Source organism: Equus quagga, chromosome 7, assembly GCF_021613505.1.
Source record: "Equus quagga isolate Etosha38 chromosome 7, UCLA_HA_Equagga_1.0, whole genome shotgun sequence".
Taxonomy (NCBI): Eukaryota; Metazoa; Chordata; class Mammalia; order Perissodactyla; family Equidae; genus Equus; species Equus quagga.
Window position 1 is genome coordinate 2,489,698 of NC_060273.1, and position 15,217 is coordinate 2,504,914.

The 15,217-nt window shown below is 56.4% G+C and overlaps 1 protein-coding gene and 1 long non-coding RNA gene across 2 annotated transcripts in view; one reads left to right on the top strand and one right to left on the bottom strand.

Moving 5' to 3' along the window:
* LOC124243102 (uncharacterized) overlaps positions 1-2,753 on the bottom strand; it is a 7,767-nt gene extending 5,014 nt beyond the window's left edge. Inside the window, exon 1 of the long non-coding RNA XR_006889604.1 lies at positions 2,475-2,753. This is a non-coding gene — a long non-coding RNA (uncharacterized LOC124243102). The remainder of the gene's footprint in view (positions 1-2,474) is intronic.
* LOC124243101 (brain-specific serine protease 4-like) lies at positions 1,081-6,347 on the top strand. The gene is made up of 6 exons (XM_046668743.1): positions 1,081-2,000; positions 2,763-2,789; positions 3,266-3,437; positions 3,692-3,969; positions 5,051-5,208; positions 5,796-6,347. Exons 1-6 carry the CDS (start codon positions 1,919-1,921, stop codon positions 6,054-6,056), a joined length of 978 nt encoding a protein of 325 aa, XP_046524699.1. The 5' UTR covers positions 1,081-1,918; the 3' UTR covers positions 6,057-6,347.
* Positions 6,348-15,217: the final 8,870 nt, after the last annotated feature.

Here is a 15,217-nt window from a genome sequence, read left to right on the forward strand (position 1 = left end):
CCTGGGTGGTGGGGCAGGGGCCTGTCCCTGGGTGGTGGGGCAGGGGCAATGGGGTAGGTCTGGCCTGCAGTTTAACCCTGAGTGCCTCCTGCCCTCCCTACGAAGCAGGGGCCAGGAAGACACACCAATGGTCCTTTTTGGTGCAGGGAGACTGACTCTTGCAGACTCTTGGAGCCCTGCCACCACCCAACCCCTCACAGCCCAAGAAGGTGGGCAGCTTGGGATCCCCCCAACCCAGCAGAACAGGAGCTGACCAAGCTGTGGAGCTCAGGAGAAGCTGTGGCGGTCTGCCTGGGGGCGGGGGGGTGGGGGGGGCGGGGTACAGTGAGGATCCACCTGCTGCAGCCCCCAGCCCCTCCCAGCACCCCGTCTGTCTGCACCCCAGCCCCACGGGGCACTCACTCCCTCTCTCCTCTGAGCCCAGCGCCGGATCTCCCCTCTGCTGACCCCCATACACACGCCTCTGCAAGGTCAACTCCAGCTTGCTCTCCAGGCTTCCGTTTCGAGGTCCTCCTTTTCTAGGCAGCCTTTGCTGGCCCCTCGCCAGGGTCAGGTGCCTCCCCAGGCTCCCAAGGCCCCAGCACCCCATCAGTAGGACCCTGGGTGATAATCATCTGTCCACTGGACCGAGCTCCTTGGGGCTCCACTGAGTCTCTGTCAGTCGCTTGTCTCCAGATTCTGGGTTCAAATCCAGGCCCCACCACTCACCAGCTGGGGGATCTTGGGCAAGTCACTAAACCCCCTAAGTGGACTCAGTTTCCCCATCTGCAGAATGTGCTAACAATAAGGGAATCTGAGCATTAAAGGAGGTGATTTCTGCCTCCCCAGATGTAGGAAGGGCCCAGCACAAGGTCTGCTGATTAAATGAAGGAAGGGACAAAGATGCATAGTCTTTCTTGGAGAAAGAAACTGGCTCCTCCTGAGCAGGGTGGGGGTGTCCTGAGGGTAGGGCACTGAGTCAGGGGGACCTGACCGTGGCAAGGGGGTGCTCTGAGGGGAACCACCTCATGTTCCACATCACTGCCAGTGCAGCCCAGTGGCCCTTTGACCCCTAGGGGGAGTTGTGGGGGGGGGGGTCCCAGGAGCTGGGGTGGGGTGTAGGACTGAGTACCCCAGCCCTTCCAGGGCAGCTGCATCAGTCACAGCCCCCTGGGCACCTGGCTGGCTCTGCCCAGGCTTCCCCAGAGCCCAGGTGAAGGTGAGTCATCGGGCATCTGAGTGACAGGGCCCCCAGGAAGGCAGCCCAGGATGGCGAGGCCACTGGGGGCCTGATTCACAGCTTTCCGGGAAGCAGGTTAACGGGATCCCGGAGCCCCGGACTGGCCCAGGTTTCCCGTTGAGTCATGGCAGGGTAGCCAGAGGCCCCTGGAGGCAGGAGCCGTTACTGAGTCTTAGGGCAGCCCCCACCTCCCCAAGGCCCTGGGGCCTCCCCAACACCCCACACCTGAGACCCCGGCCCTGGGGTCTGAGCGCCTTGCCTTCCACACTCGGAACCCCTTTCTTTCAAGCCGTGGGGACCCTTCTCTGCTACACCTCCCCCCCCAAGTCAATGTCAAGGCCATGGCCTAGACCACTGGGCCCAGGTCGCCTCGCCTGCCTCTCCAGAGGCCGGATCCTGGGCCCATAGCCGGGGTCCTGAGTCCCAAATCCAAAGGCCTGAGTCCACTGATCCAGACCCTAGGAAGGGGTCTCAGCTAGAGCCCCCAGACCCCCTAACGGCTCATTTCCTCCCCGCAGCCCCACCCCCTCCCCGTGACCTACAGCCCGGGTGGCAGGGACTGAGCCATCACTCGGGGGACTGGTCCGACGGCATTCCGCCTCTCAGGATAAAACCCGGCGCGACCTGCAGGCAGGTCTGCACACTCCTGTCGTGGCCAGCACAGCTTCCCGGCCGGCTGTGCTCCCACCCCTACCCGCCATGGCGATTTCCAGAACTCCCCCAGCCCTGGGTGGGGGCTGTCTCAGGATCTTGACCCCCCTGCTGCTTCTGGCTTCCATAGGTGAGTCCCGAGGACCTGCGGCCCCTCCCTCCTCTGCGCCTCCGTCTCTGCCCCTCCAGGATCACTTCTGCCCGCCCTCTCGACCCAGCCGCCTTCCCTCCAGGTCCTCCCTGAATCCAGTCTCCTTTCCCCGCTCAGCTCCTTTTCTCCTGCTCTCCTCGCTCTCCCTCTCTCTCTTATCTGACGGCTCCGTGCCTCGGCTGCCTCTGCAGCTGTGAGGATTAGACGCACAGCACAGGGGGCGCTAGGGACAGGGCCTAGCGCACAGTGAGGCTCAATCCTCTTCGGCTCTGGTGGTTATTTATCATCTTCATCATCCTCATCATCTCCCTCCCTCCTGTCACTTGGGTCTGCACGTTTCAATCCTGGGGCAGCAGCATCCAGGCCTCGGGCCTGGAGGTGAGGGGTCTGGGCCACAGACGCAGGTCTGGGGGGGAGATGCCTGAGAGGGTAGGTGGGCTCCCCAACTCTTACCCTCAGTATGAGACGCCCCAGGAGCTGGTCCCTCATCCCCCAGGCAGGCGGATGTGGTGCGGGCACAGGCTGGACAGGAAGCTGGTGGGAGGGTAAGGCACAGCTTCGAGCGAGGGCCTGAGGTTTCAGTCCGCCCTACCCCGGCTCCAGGAAATGCCCCGCCCTGATGCCTCGAGGGGTCAGGGCTGTGAGCCACTGGGGAGGGCCTCTGGGCACTGGGGGCCCCTCTCCACTGGGCACTGGGGGTTCCTTTCCACTGGACTGACACTTCCCTTCTCCTCTCCGCAGCCACCCTCGATGCTGCCTACACACCTGGTGAGCAGGAGCTGCCTTGAGGGGAGGGGGTGAAGCCTGAAGTGGAGGGCAGTGTCCATGTGTCTGTCTGTGGGGGGCAGGTCAGAAGGGGGTGCTGGGGTACGAGGGTGGAGTTGGAGAGGCAGGAAAAGAGGCCTGGAGAATGGAGCAGAGACTTGAGATGTGAGGCCTGAGAAGCTAAAGGAAAAGAGAAGTGGGCGGGTTGAGAACCTAGTGGAGGGGCAAGGCCAGCCAGAGAGGAGAGCAGAGGTGGAGGTGGGGTGGGGGTGGGGCGGGGGGCCGCTGGGGAGAAATAGCAAAGGAAGGGGCAGGTGTGGGGCAGGAGGGAGAGGGAGCCACAGGGAGGTGGGTAGGTTGCGAGCAGAGGCCCCAGTCCGGGAGGTGGGTCTGGAGTCTGGAGGTGGGTGAAGGGAAGCTGGAAGGTGAAGGCCGTGGTGCCCGAGGGGACGACAGAACACAGGACCCTCCTCCAACAGCCCCCCCGGCCTGTGGGAAGCCGCAGCAGCTGAACAGGATCGTGGGCGGTGAGGACAGCGCCGATGCTGAGTGGCCCTGGGTCGTGAGCATCCAGAAGAATGGGACCCACCACTGCGCGGGCTCCCTGCTCACCAGCCGCTGGGTGGTCACTGCCGCCCACTGCTTCAAAGGGTAAGCACGGCTGGCTCCTCCACTTGATTCTCCAGGCTTCCTGTTCCCCATCCTGGGTTTCCCACATGGCCCTGGCTTCCAGGCCTCGGTCCAGTCTCGGGGCCCCTCAGGAGAGACCCTCCTTCTGCCCAGAAGCCTCTTTTGCTTTGCGGGGGCGTTCACATACATGCTGTTCCCCCAGACACCCCCTCCCAGACCCCTTCTGGCCACCTGTGGCTCCTGGCTAACCCAACCCTCTTCCCTTTTCCTTCTAGCAATATGAACAAGCCACTCCAGTTCTCCGTGCTGCTGGGGGCCTGGCAGCTGGGGAACCCGGGCTCGCGATCCCAGGAGGTGGGTGTTGCCTGGGTGCAGCCCCACCCCGTGTACTCCTGGAAGGAGGGCTCCCGGGCAGACATTGCCCTGGTGCGCCTCGAACACCCCATCCAGTTCTCTGAGCGAATCCTGCCCATCTGCCTGCCTGACTCCTCTGTCCATCTCCCTCCGAACACAGACTGCTGGATTGCAGGCTGGGGGAGTGTCCAAGACGGAGGTGCGGCTTCTTCCCCACCAGGCGGTTGGGGGTGGATGGGGACCGAGGGTCGCGGACACTTAGAGAGATAGGTACCATGGGGGCCACGGCTAGAGGCCAGAGGCCCAGCCAGCCAGAGACAGAAGAAAAGGCTGCAATCCAGAGATGTGAAGTCACAGAAATCTAGGTGGACAATTTTAGGTCATTTCTGGTTAAAAGGGATCTTGGGCTGTGTTCTGAGGCAACAACAGCCAGATCAACGAAGCTATTAAGTGATGTAGGAGTGGCTGAAAGGAGGCAGGTGTGGGGCCAAGCTGAGAGATGAACATGAAAACGGCCCTAAGACTCCAAAGCGGGAACAGGCGCCCTCTGGTGGCGGCATGCCACAACTGCAGGCAAAATTCCCAGGAGGAAACGCAGCCTCCAGGCCCGTAAAATCTGTCAAGCCAAGTGTGGAGGTTTGGAAATCATCTAGAAACACAAAGCAGATTAGACAAAGTAAGAGGAAGAAAATCAGAAAGAGAGAGAGATAGATGATAGAGAGAGACTGACTAAGAAAGGACAAAGTGTGAGAAAACGCCACCAGATTCCAGACGAACTAAGAGAAATGACACCGGTTTGGGGGTCTAGGGACCCCACTGACTCTGAAGTTGCAGCCAGCCTCCCCATGGGCATCTTTAGGGGCTCCTGTGAGAGCTGGAATTATGGGCTGGGGAGGGTCTACAGACCAGCCCAGGGCAGGGCGAGGGGGATTTCTCAAGCCCTGATAACAGTCAACCTTGTGTGGTCCTTTACCGAACACTGAACCTGTAGCTGTCCCCATGCTGCATAGCATAGAGCCTGAGACAGGAAAAGCCCGGACTGCTGATTCTAACCATTTCCTGGGCATGAGAGATCTTGTTAAAGATGCGGAATGTCTGTCTGCACGTTCGTGTTCCAATTCAGGAGGTCCAGAGGTGGAGCTATGGAATCTGGGTTTTCCACAAGCATCTGGGGACAGCCCGGCAGAGTTGATCCCTTAGCCTTTGAGAAAAGCCCGAGGGGAGTGGAAGCAACCAGGAGGAGAACTTCGCAAGCCTGACTCTCTTCTCCCTTCTCCCAGTGCCCCTGCACCACCCACAGACTCTGCAGAAGCTCAAGGTGCCCATCATTGACTCAGAAATCTGCAGCCGCCTGTACTGGTGGGGAGCTGGGCAGGGAGCCATCACAGAGGACATGCTGTGCGCTGGCTACCTGGAGGGGGAGCGAGATGCCTGTCTGGTGAGCACCCCACTTTCTCCCCCCCACCCCATCCCACTGAGCTGTGTCACAGCTCGCCAGGCCTCCCCCCAGAATCAGCTGTGACCCAATGGGCCCACTAGAAGCCTTCAGAGCCCAGCCTCAGCCATTCATCCATTTGTTCCAAGGTACCCTGAGTGTCTCAGGTGTGCCAGAGCCCACTCGCAGACAGCTTGCACTCTCCTGAGGGGTCCCAGACCCGGCCCCAGAGCAGCTCCAGCCGGGTCATCACGGTAGAGGGCAGCAACACAGTGTCATGGTCAACACTGTGGCTGGGCGGCTAAGGCCCGGGCTGCAATTCCTACTCTGTTGCCCACGGTGGCCAGCCTGGCCAAGCCAGTTCTTCTTTCTGAGCCTCAGTTTCCCCATCTGTAAAACAAATAACAAAACTGCCTGCCTCATGGGCTGTGAGGGAGAAGGCCTCGCACAGTGTGGAGTTCGGGTGCGGGGCCTCTAGGATGGAGAAACGGGTTTCCGCGAAGGGAACCGTCTGCCACGCGCCGTGCAGGTCTTGGAATCTGCCCACTCCCTGCCCCACGTGGGTCCCTAACCTCTCCTCCTCTCCGCAGGGAGACTCCGGGGGCCCCCTGATGTGCCAGGTCGACGGCACCTGGCTGCTGGCAGGCATCATCAGTTGGGGCGAGGGCTGTGCGGAGCGCAACCGGCCCGGCGTCTACATCAGCCTGACTGCCCACCGCTCCTGGGTGCAGAAGACCGTGCAAGGGGTGCAACTCCGTGGGCGCTCGCAGGGGAGCGGGCTCGCGGGGCGCCGAGGACGGGCTCCAAGGGCGCTGCGCGCTCCGAGGGCCGTCCAGGGCCGTCTGGGTTAGGAATCTAGGGGGACAGGGCGGCCTGGGACACCCCAGCCGCCTGACCACGTGGCGTTTCCTCCGTTGTAAATAAGCCATCTACCTCCGGGGGGCGCCCGCGGGCCGGCGCCGGACCGCCTCCCCGGGAGGCCCCGCCCCCGCCCCGCCCCGCCCCGCCCCCGGGCTGAGGCTCCACCCCCGGCGCCCGGAGCGCCTTCGGGTAAATACATGTTAATAATTTTTACAGTTATTTGTAACCCCGCCCACATATCTTATTTATTCCTCCAATTTCAATAAATTATTTATTCCCCAGTTCTTGTTTTTTCTCGGATGTGGGGACATTGGGAAGCAGAGGCCCATTTGGGGTTAAAATGGGGACAGCTGGATGTCCTGCCCACCTAGGGTTCAACATCCCAGCCCGCGGCCTTTGCACTTCTCTTTTGTACTCCCCTGCCACCAGGCCGGCCAAATGGAGAGGAGGCGGGAGACCCAGCGGCCGACCCAGAGGCCGGCCTGCGAGACCCAGCTGGGCCACGTGGAGGGCGGGAGGGCGTGGGGGCTGCAGGGCCGCGCCTGTTGCGTTTCCAGAACAGGGTTGGCTAGGAGAAACCCACCCGTATGAGAGTGGGGTACCCCCTCCCCGCTCCCCTCAAAGCCGTGTCTCCTGGATTTGGGCCGAGGCAGCCACGCTTCGGCACCTCCAGAAGCTGACTCACCAGGTGATTCATGGTCGGTTCTCCGAATCCTCCCTGCGGAGGAAGGAGCAAAACAGTGAGACAGTAGGTCCTTAGGCCCTGCTGCATCACAGGCCTGAGTCACCTCGCCTGCCCCCACAAGGATGGGGGTGACAGCGGCGTCCCAGGCCGCGAGGACATCATCCTGCCCTCCCCACACCCACTCCTCTGCAGCCAGGCCTCTGGTCTCCTGGACCAGCACTGTCCCTCCTCCCAGGGCCCGGGACTGCCCCCTCCCGGACCTGGAGCCCTGTCCTGGCCCAGCTGGGCTTCCCTGCAACAGGGGCAAACGCCCATCGAGGGTGGGGTCGTCCGTGTGGTGAGTATGAACCTCTAAGCGGTTCACACAAAAGAGATTCATTCTAAAACAGAGTCAAGAAACCAACTGGATCCAGTCATGCTAAAAAAGAGAGAGGATGACTCTGCTACAGTGTCTCTAACCAGAAATGGCCAGTGAAGGGGGTTTGGAGAAGGAGGCACAGGTTTCGTGGGTGGTTGGTTGGTGTCCTGTTTCCGGAGGACGGTTTGTTCTTATTGTTTGGATTACGCTTATGTTGTTCCCAGATCACAGTAAATGATGCGGGGGTGGTTTTATTAAAACACAAACACTAAACTGGCCTCCTGCTCACCTGGGACCAGCCTGGGGAGTGAGTGGGTAACAGGTGAGGGCCCGGCCCCTCCGTCCGTGACCTCGGCCCTGGTGACCTGGCGCTCTACTTCTCCCTCCTCTCTCTCGCCTTCAGCGCCGCTCCAGCCTGCGTTTCTTCTCTCGTCTCCCTCCCCCTGTTGTTTCTCCTCCTTCCTGCCTCTCACTCTCTGTCCCTCGGTTTCCCCCATGCCTGCCTGTTTCTCACCCCACCTTCTCCCTCCCCTTCAATAAGCAGAGGACTCTCAAATGGCCTCCTGACAGAAGCCCCTGGGAAAGTGATGCCTAGGAACATCTGCAGGGGTGCAGAAGTTGCCCTGTAGATGGCAGGACGTTCCCGGGTGAGGGTGGGTTTCCTCTGAGTTGGGAGATGAGCCTCCAGGGAGCCCCCAAGCAGAGGGCACCCTTCCGCTCTCCTCTATGAGCTCGAGAGGCAGGCTGGGCCTTGGAGTCGGGAGCTGGCACCTGGCTCCCAAGTGTGGCAGGTCAGCCAATGACTCCTCCCCGAGCAGAGTGGGGGGCCCAGGAAGTGGAAATGCAGTCAGCCCAGCCCTGGCAGGACCCACACCAGGATCACAGAGAGGCCCCTTTGCTCCCTGGTTGGCGCTGTACCCAGGAACATGCCCCGGGTCTGGACCACTCTGCGGGTGGTGCTCACTGCTCTGGCTCCAGTGACACCACTTGCCTGTGGGGGCTGCAGACAGAGACCCTTGGGCCTGCCTGGCTGTTCCTCAAGGGGAAGTCCCATGGGGCCCAGTGGGAATGGAGCCAACAGTGCATCCTGGGCTCCCGGGCAGAAGTCTCCACTCACCTTGACCTCCCACGTGGAACAGCCTTTTGCAGAGCTCTCCTCACCTCCCCAAGGGCAGGGGTGGGGATCATCTGGCCACACTGACAGATGTCATTATAGCAGGAACCGTCTTAGCTGCAGGCTGTGAGGTCTGGTTACTGCTCCTCCACACTGCTCCTTCCTCAAATCTTTAACCCCTGAGACTTTCATTCCCATGCCTGGGACCTCCCCCTTCTCCACTTGGCGTCCAGAGCAAGTGTGTAAAACCCGCTTTTAACTGCATGACTTCCCGCAGTGGCGGACTCCTTTGGTTGGCTAAGGCAACACCCATTCCAACACCCCTCCCTTGCTTCCCCCACCTTAGAGACTGGAAAAGCTAAATGCTCACTTCTCCATTCTTCCACATGGTCACAAGTACCTATGGGACTGAATGTTGGCTAATGAGATGGAAGCAGATGTCTGATGGGTGGTTTCTTGGGAAGATTTTGTTTTTTCCTGATGAAAGGGTCATATTCAGCTGGCATCACCCTTTCCCACCTTCCTCTTTCTTCTAGTCTTGGATGCAGATATAATGCTTAAACTTCAGCAGTCATTTTATCACCATGAGGCTACAAGTTGTGCTAAAATGACAGTGAACAAAGATCTAGAAGCCATGGATGTGAGGACATGGGTGAGGTGCTACCCAGTCCTAGACAGCTGCTTCCATCTACACTTTTTGTGTGGTTCTAAGCCACTGTTGGTCAGATCTTCTTTGACTTGCAGCTAAATGCATTCCCATCTAACATACCTGCTTCAAACCTTCTGTTTTAGATTTATAGAAAACTTTTTGGTTTTTTTCCAGAAGATTCTTTTTGTTATTGTAGAAACTGTATGTCGGATCTCATCAGTACAATCACATTTAAATTATCCAAATTATGAAGGCTTTGAGCTCATACCTGCCCACAAGAATTTTAAATTTTCAAAGAGTGCCTCTATTAGTTTCAAGCGTCCCCAGGTTTTTGTGTCACGCTTATTCAAGAACAAGTCTTTTCTTTCTCACCTTTCCTGCTCGAAATCTCCTAGTCGGTGTTGCTGCCCAGGAAGGCACTGAAAGGAGTGTTACCATGGCCCCTGCTGATGGAGCCCTCATGAACTCACCAGTCTCCATGCCAAGGGCACCATCTCCCCAGGCTCCTCAGACTTTCTGGGCTGCGCGGGGTCCCACGTGGAGGTGGAGAGAAGGGCTTTCCCAGCTCTGAGCCACACTTCATTACCTGTGCCCAGATGGCTGTGCTCACAGTATCACAAAGTTGCTCATGGAAATGTCCCCTCACTGGGCCCGTGCGTCTGATTTCCTGCCAGCAGCTGCTCAATCACACACAGGCAAACGGGACAAATCACGGTTTGCAGGGGTGCGGCTGTCTCCACCCGTGCTGAGGGGGAATAATCGTTCTCAGAGCAAAGCCTGCCTTGCTGGCTCTTCCTCATCCTCCCACGTCTAAACGATGGGTTCCCCAAGATCGGCACTGGGGCTTCTTCTCCCCAACTTCACCCGCTAATGCTCGCTCCCTGGGTGATACCAGCTGGCTTCGTGGTTTATACCCATCCATAGATGGTGACTCCAGAGCACTAGGTCCCGTTGACTACCCAACATCCCCATGTAAATACTGTATAGACATCTCGACCTTAACATGACCCAAAATGAATCTTGATATTCCTTCCCAGACCTGCTCCACTGGCAGCGTTTCCCATCTCAGCAAAAGGCAAGGATCCCTCCTGCCAACTGCTCAGTTTGAAAGACTGAGCGCCCACAAGGCCAAGTGTCTGCGAGGACGCAGAGCCGCTGGAACTCGCCCCACAGCTGGCGGGAGCGCAAAGCGGTACAGCTCTGGGGGAGAACGGGCTCTTTCTTGTAAAGTTTAGCATACACACAGCAACCCTACTCCTAAGATTTACCCAACAGAGAAGAAAACACCTTCACCCAAAAAGCCCTCTGCAAATCTTTATAGCAGCTTTATTCAGAATTGGCCCAAACTGGAAACAACTCCAGTGCCCTTCAACTGGTGAGCAGATAAACACACTGTGGTCCAGCCACTCAATAGAATCCTACGCAGCAAAGAAGAACAGACTGCACCCTACGACTTGATGACTCTTAGGAGCGTGACGCTACAGGGAGGAAGCCAGACCGAAGAGGCCCTGTGCTGTAGGACTCCCTTTAGAGGATGCTGTGGGGAAGACAGAACTGGACGGACAGACACCAGAGCAGGGGTAGCCGGGGGCTGGGGTCCAGGGAGGACTGACCACCGAGGGGCGTGGGGGATCCTTGCACCAATGGAACTCGCTCCGTATCTTGATTGTAGTGGTGGGTACAGGACTGGAGGCATTTATCAAAACTTATAGGACTATCCATTAAAATGGTGAATTTTACCCTGTGTAGACTATACCTCCAGAAGCCCGATTTAGAAAAACAAAAACAAAAATGTGGAGTCCTCCTCGACACCTCTCTTTCTCTCATTCTCTAAATCATCAGCAAATCCCGTCGGTTCTAGTCTAGCTTCGAAATATGTCCCAATCTGGCCCCTTCTTCCCACACTGGCCCAGGCCACTCTGCGCCTTGTCCTGGATTTCTGTAACAGCCTCCTAACTTGTCTCCCCGCTCTGCTGCCGCTCCCACCAGTCTGTTCTCAGCACAGCAGCCAGAGTGGTTCTCTGAAAACCTCAGTCACAGCATGGCATTCTTCTGTTCGAAACCCTTTTGATGGCTCCTCATTTTGACTGGAGGAAATGATGCCATCTTTCTGGCCTCCCTCTCACCTCCCACCTCCTTGCTCTCTGAGCTCCTGGCACTGGCTACCCAGCTGGATTGGGAACATACACAGGCATTCTCCTGCCTCAGGGCCTTTGCATATGCAGTTTCCTCTTCCCCCGCATGACTGCTCGGCCCACTCCCTCACTTCCTATAGATCTCTGCTCAAATGTCACCATGTGACCATCTTGTTTGCAAGAGCAGTGTACCCTCCCTCCCCTCTTGCCTCTTTCCTTGCTTTCTCTCCTTCCAGGACGTTTATTACTATTCAACATCCTATGTATTTTACTTGCTCTTTGTTTATCGTCCCCTCCCAAACACAAGCAAGTGGAAGACAAGCCTTGTCCTGGCAATCGTTGTATTCTGTCATTCCTGTCTGTTTCCTGAGGAATATTCCGGGTTTATTAGTGGCTAGACCTTCGTCTTGTCCACCTCAGTGTAGCTGGTGTCCAGAGCAGGGGCCTGGCAGAGAGCAGGTGGTAATAACTGTTTCAAAAGTCAGTGGTAGTGAATACGAGCTATTTTATCAGTTCGCTGGACAATGTGGACCTCTTTCGCTTTTCTGATTAATCTCTCAAACACCACACTCTCTCATCAGCAGAAGTCTGTTCTCTCTCGAGACCGCCCCACTCTGTCCAGGGATTATCCAAGAATCCTGGGGCTTCCTCAGTCCGCAGGGGCCAGTCCTACAAGAACTGGCAGGTCCCATCATTCCTTCAGTCCAGTTCGGTTGCTCGGGTCAAGGTCAAGTGGTGATGCTGAGGAACACGGGCCCCACATCCTGCAGGGGCTCCCGCCAGCCCGGCCCTGGTGTCCGCAGGTGGGATCCAAGGATGCGGGGCTTCACGTCATAGCCATGGTCTGGTCGCTGTTTTCCAGAGCAGGGAGCTTGAATGACCACATCCAAGGGGGCTTCTAGTCCCGGCCACATGCTGTGTCCACCCTTAGGCACTCGAGTTGACCCTCGACCACTCAGGGAGAACCACCTTGGGTCCTCGGGGTTGCTTTCTGCTAACGGACCCGATGGGGACGGTCCCAGTTCATCAGAGGGATTCTAACAGGATCAAACCTCACTAAATTCGACTTCGTGACTGGCCTCTCCCTTGTGTTTAATTCAGCTATTGTGTACTTCGTCTACCATTTGGCTTTCCTCCCATTTCTTGTTTTGCTCTCCTGTTAGTGGGTTTTGCATTCACCCCCTTGGTTGGTTTAGGTTCCCTGCCTGTGAGGAACAGCTTTTCAATTTCCTGTTCTGTGACGGTCCATGCTCCAGGAAATGCTGCTGACACTTGCTGTGCTGGCGCTGGTTGTCGCCTGGCCTCAGTATCGTGGGTGTAACCAAGAGACGTGACTTTAATCCACACGCTGGCAGTAGGGCCGTTTCACTGGGGCCTCCATAGAGGCGTAATGACAGAGCTCCTTTTATATTATTTTTTATTTCTCAGAGGTCCTTTTAGACTTGCTCCGTGGCCCTGTGCAAATTTTCCCACGCATCGCTCAGATGTGCGCATCAAGGCGTCTCGGGAAGGTCTGCTCAGGCTTTGAGGGTCCCCAAACAAAGGCCCCACCGCCTCTCTTCCCACGACGACAGTACTCGCCATCCTAATGTTAGCGCAGCGGAGGGGCTCCTCCCGAGGTTCTGAACCACACACGTCGCTCTCCAGTGACACGCGGCCCCACGTGTGAGCCGAGCGGAGGCGGGCATCCTCGCAGATTTGACCTCACATCTCACTTCCAGTTACAAAATGAGCATCTGGCGGTTTCATGTACGTCAATCTATACCTCTAACTGGGTGACCCAGGGGCTGGTTATTCCCACTCTGGATTTTTGAAACCAATTACGATTTTTTTTTCATTTTCACTTTTTAGTGTGTTTCTTTTAAAAGATAGGGCATTAGAAATACCTGCAATACCGTTATCACATTAAACAAAATGGACAATAATTCACTGACAACAGCACATGTAATTGGTGTTCCTGTCTCCCGGCTCATTCTCTAATGTTCACAGGGTGCTTGCTTGAACCAAGATATAAATTGTTACAGAATCAGTTTTTAATAGATAAAATGATGACACATACAAATATAAAATGAACATGTTTCGATGTTTTTATTTAACTCATTAATTAATGAGGGAGCTAGTAAGACGTTACAACTGGCTCAAAGGGGAATTCAGAGTAGATGCATCTATAGGCCATCAGGAATGTCGAAATTCATTTGCTTGATAGATGCAAAGCTAGCCTTGTCCACTGGGGCGGGGGGGGGGGGGGGGGGGGAGAGAGGGAGGGGGGGCGGGAAACCCATTAAGTTCCAAAGGCTACATTCATTTGCACTGCCGTGGATAAGGATGAATAATGAAAAGCAACACGATATCTTGGAGCATGTGAGGAAGCCATTTGGTTTAAAACTAATTCGGCCTGACCTTGTTTTTCCAGAAAGACCTGACGTGGCCTGTTGAGCATGCATCGCCCATCTACAAGGTCCTAAAGACAAGAATGATGTCCTGAAAGATAGGGATGTTGCCGCCCCCATATCAGCATTTCTTTAAGGATAAGCATTTCCTACCAGAAACTAAGGATTAATTACTGACCTACTGTGTTCACCTTGTGACCACTGATCTGCTGTGCCAGCTAAGCATCTCATGACCATAGTGAAAGAGATGCTCTTGTCATACGTGATGTATAGTCTTTGTTCCAAGATGGTATATAACCACTCTGTGCGCCCTGCCTCTTCAGAGAGCCTCCTTCCTTGGTGAAGGTAGTTTCTCCCGGGCTATCGTCCTCAAAGCTGGCTCAGATAATAAACTCCCCCCAATGGCGATTTATAGACTGATTATAGATTATTTGCATCAACAATAAGAATCGCTGGCAATGCCATTAGTCATCTACAATTTGCAGAGCCTGAATAGCTCAAAGACAGGGCCCGCACAGCATCAGCAAAGTGCAAGGGCACACCGGATGACCCACGCGGGCCAGGGATCTTTCCGGTCCATTGCAAAGTCGTTCACAATTGCCCCTTACAAAGTGAGTGTACTCACCCAGGAGGTTGTCACAGGTCTCCCAGCCCTTTTATCCTATAAGCCCCCCTCCATCATTCTTCTTTTTTCTTGTCATGTTTTGTGGAATAACTGGTCATTTGTCCTTTATTCCTACCATCTGGATTTCCCAATCTGCTCAGGCTGCTGTAACACACCAGGGTCTCTGGAGGGACCAGTGTCCTTGCCCAGCCCCCGTGGCCAGCAGAGGACGCACCCGGGCACCTGGGATCCAGGAGTCCTCACATGCCTGTCCTCCCTCCCTCTCTCCAGGTGACTCAGGGGGCCACTGGTCTGTCCCATCAAACATATGTGGACCCAGGTCAGGATGGTAAACTGAGGATGAAGCTGCCCTTGGCCACACTGGCCTGTTGTCTACAGCCATGTGCAACCTACACAGACTGGATTGGGAGAACGCTGGCTGAGTCTCACTCAAGTGCCTCCGGGTTCCCCCCTGCTAGTGCGCTGGCCTTCCTTTGCTTGGGGCCCTGTGAACTGTGACTGCTGGAGTCCAGGATCACCTTCTGGTGAGGTTTGCAATTCAGGAGGCTTGGAGGTGACACACAAAAAATGAATCTCAAACGAGGGTTTGAAGGTGACATCCTGGGAGGTGCTCAAAGGACCCAGGGCACAACACGACTCTGCTGGCATCGTGAGTCGTGGAACAGCTGGCGCTTTCACTTAAGCCCCTTGTGGGGACGTGCGCACTCTGGGTGAAGACCCTTCATCCATGTTAACCCCTCTAGTCAGGCCACAAGTGTACTGCGTCAGGGGGAAGCAAGCGAGGGACAGAGAGGGGAAGTGACTTGCCCAAGGCCACAGAGCCACAAAGTGGGGAGCCAGGATCCAAAACAAGATGGGCCAGTGCAGAGCCTGTGCTCTTAACTACCTTGCCACCTGCCACGGGAATCCTGGCACCCCAGCCCAGGCCATCACCAAAGGCAGGATCTGCCTGAGCTGGGAAAGGGGCCCAGGCTCCCCTGGGACTGTGTTCATCTTCCTCAGCCTGGACCAGCCCTGCTCAAGCAGCATCCAGGACTGGATCTGACAGCCAATTGTTCGTTACTGGTCAGCGATGAGCTCAGAGTACAGATTGAGAATAAAGGTTTAGAAAACTTTTAGAGTAATTTCACAAGTGATTTTTAAATCAGCTTTATGGAAGTATAATTTACATGCAGTACCTGACACCCATTTTAAG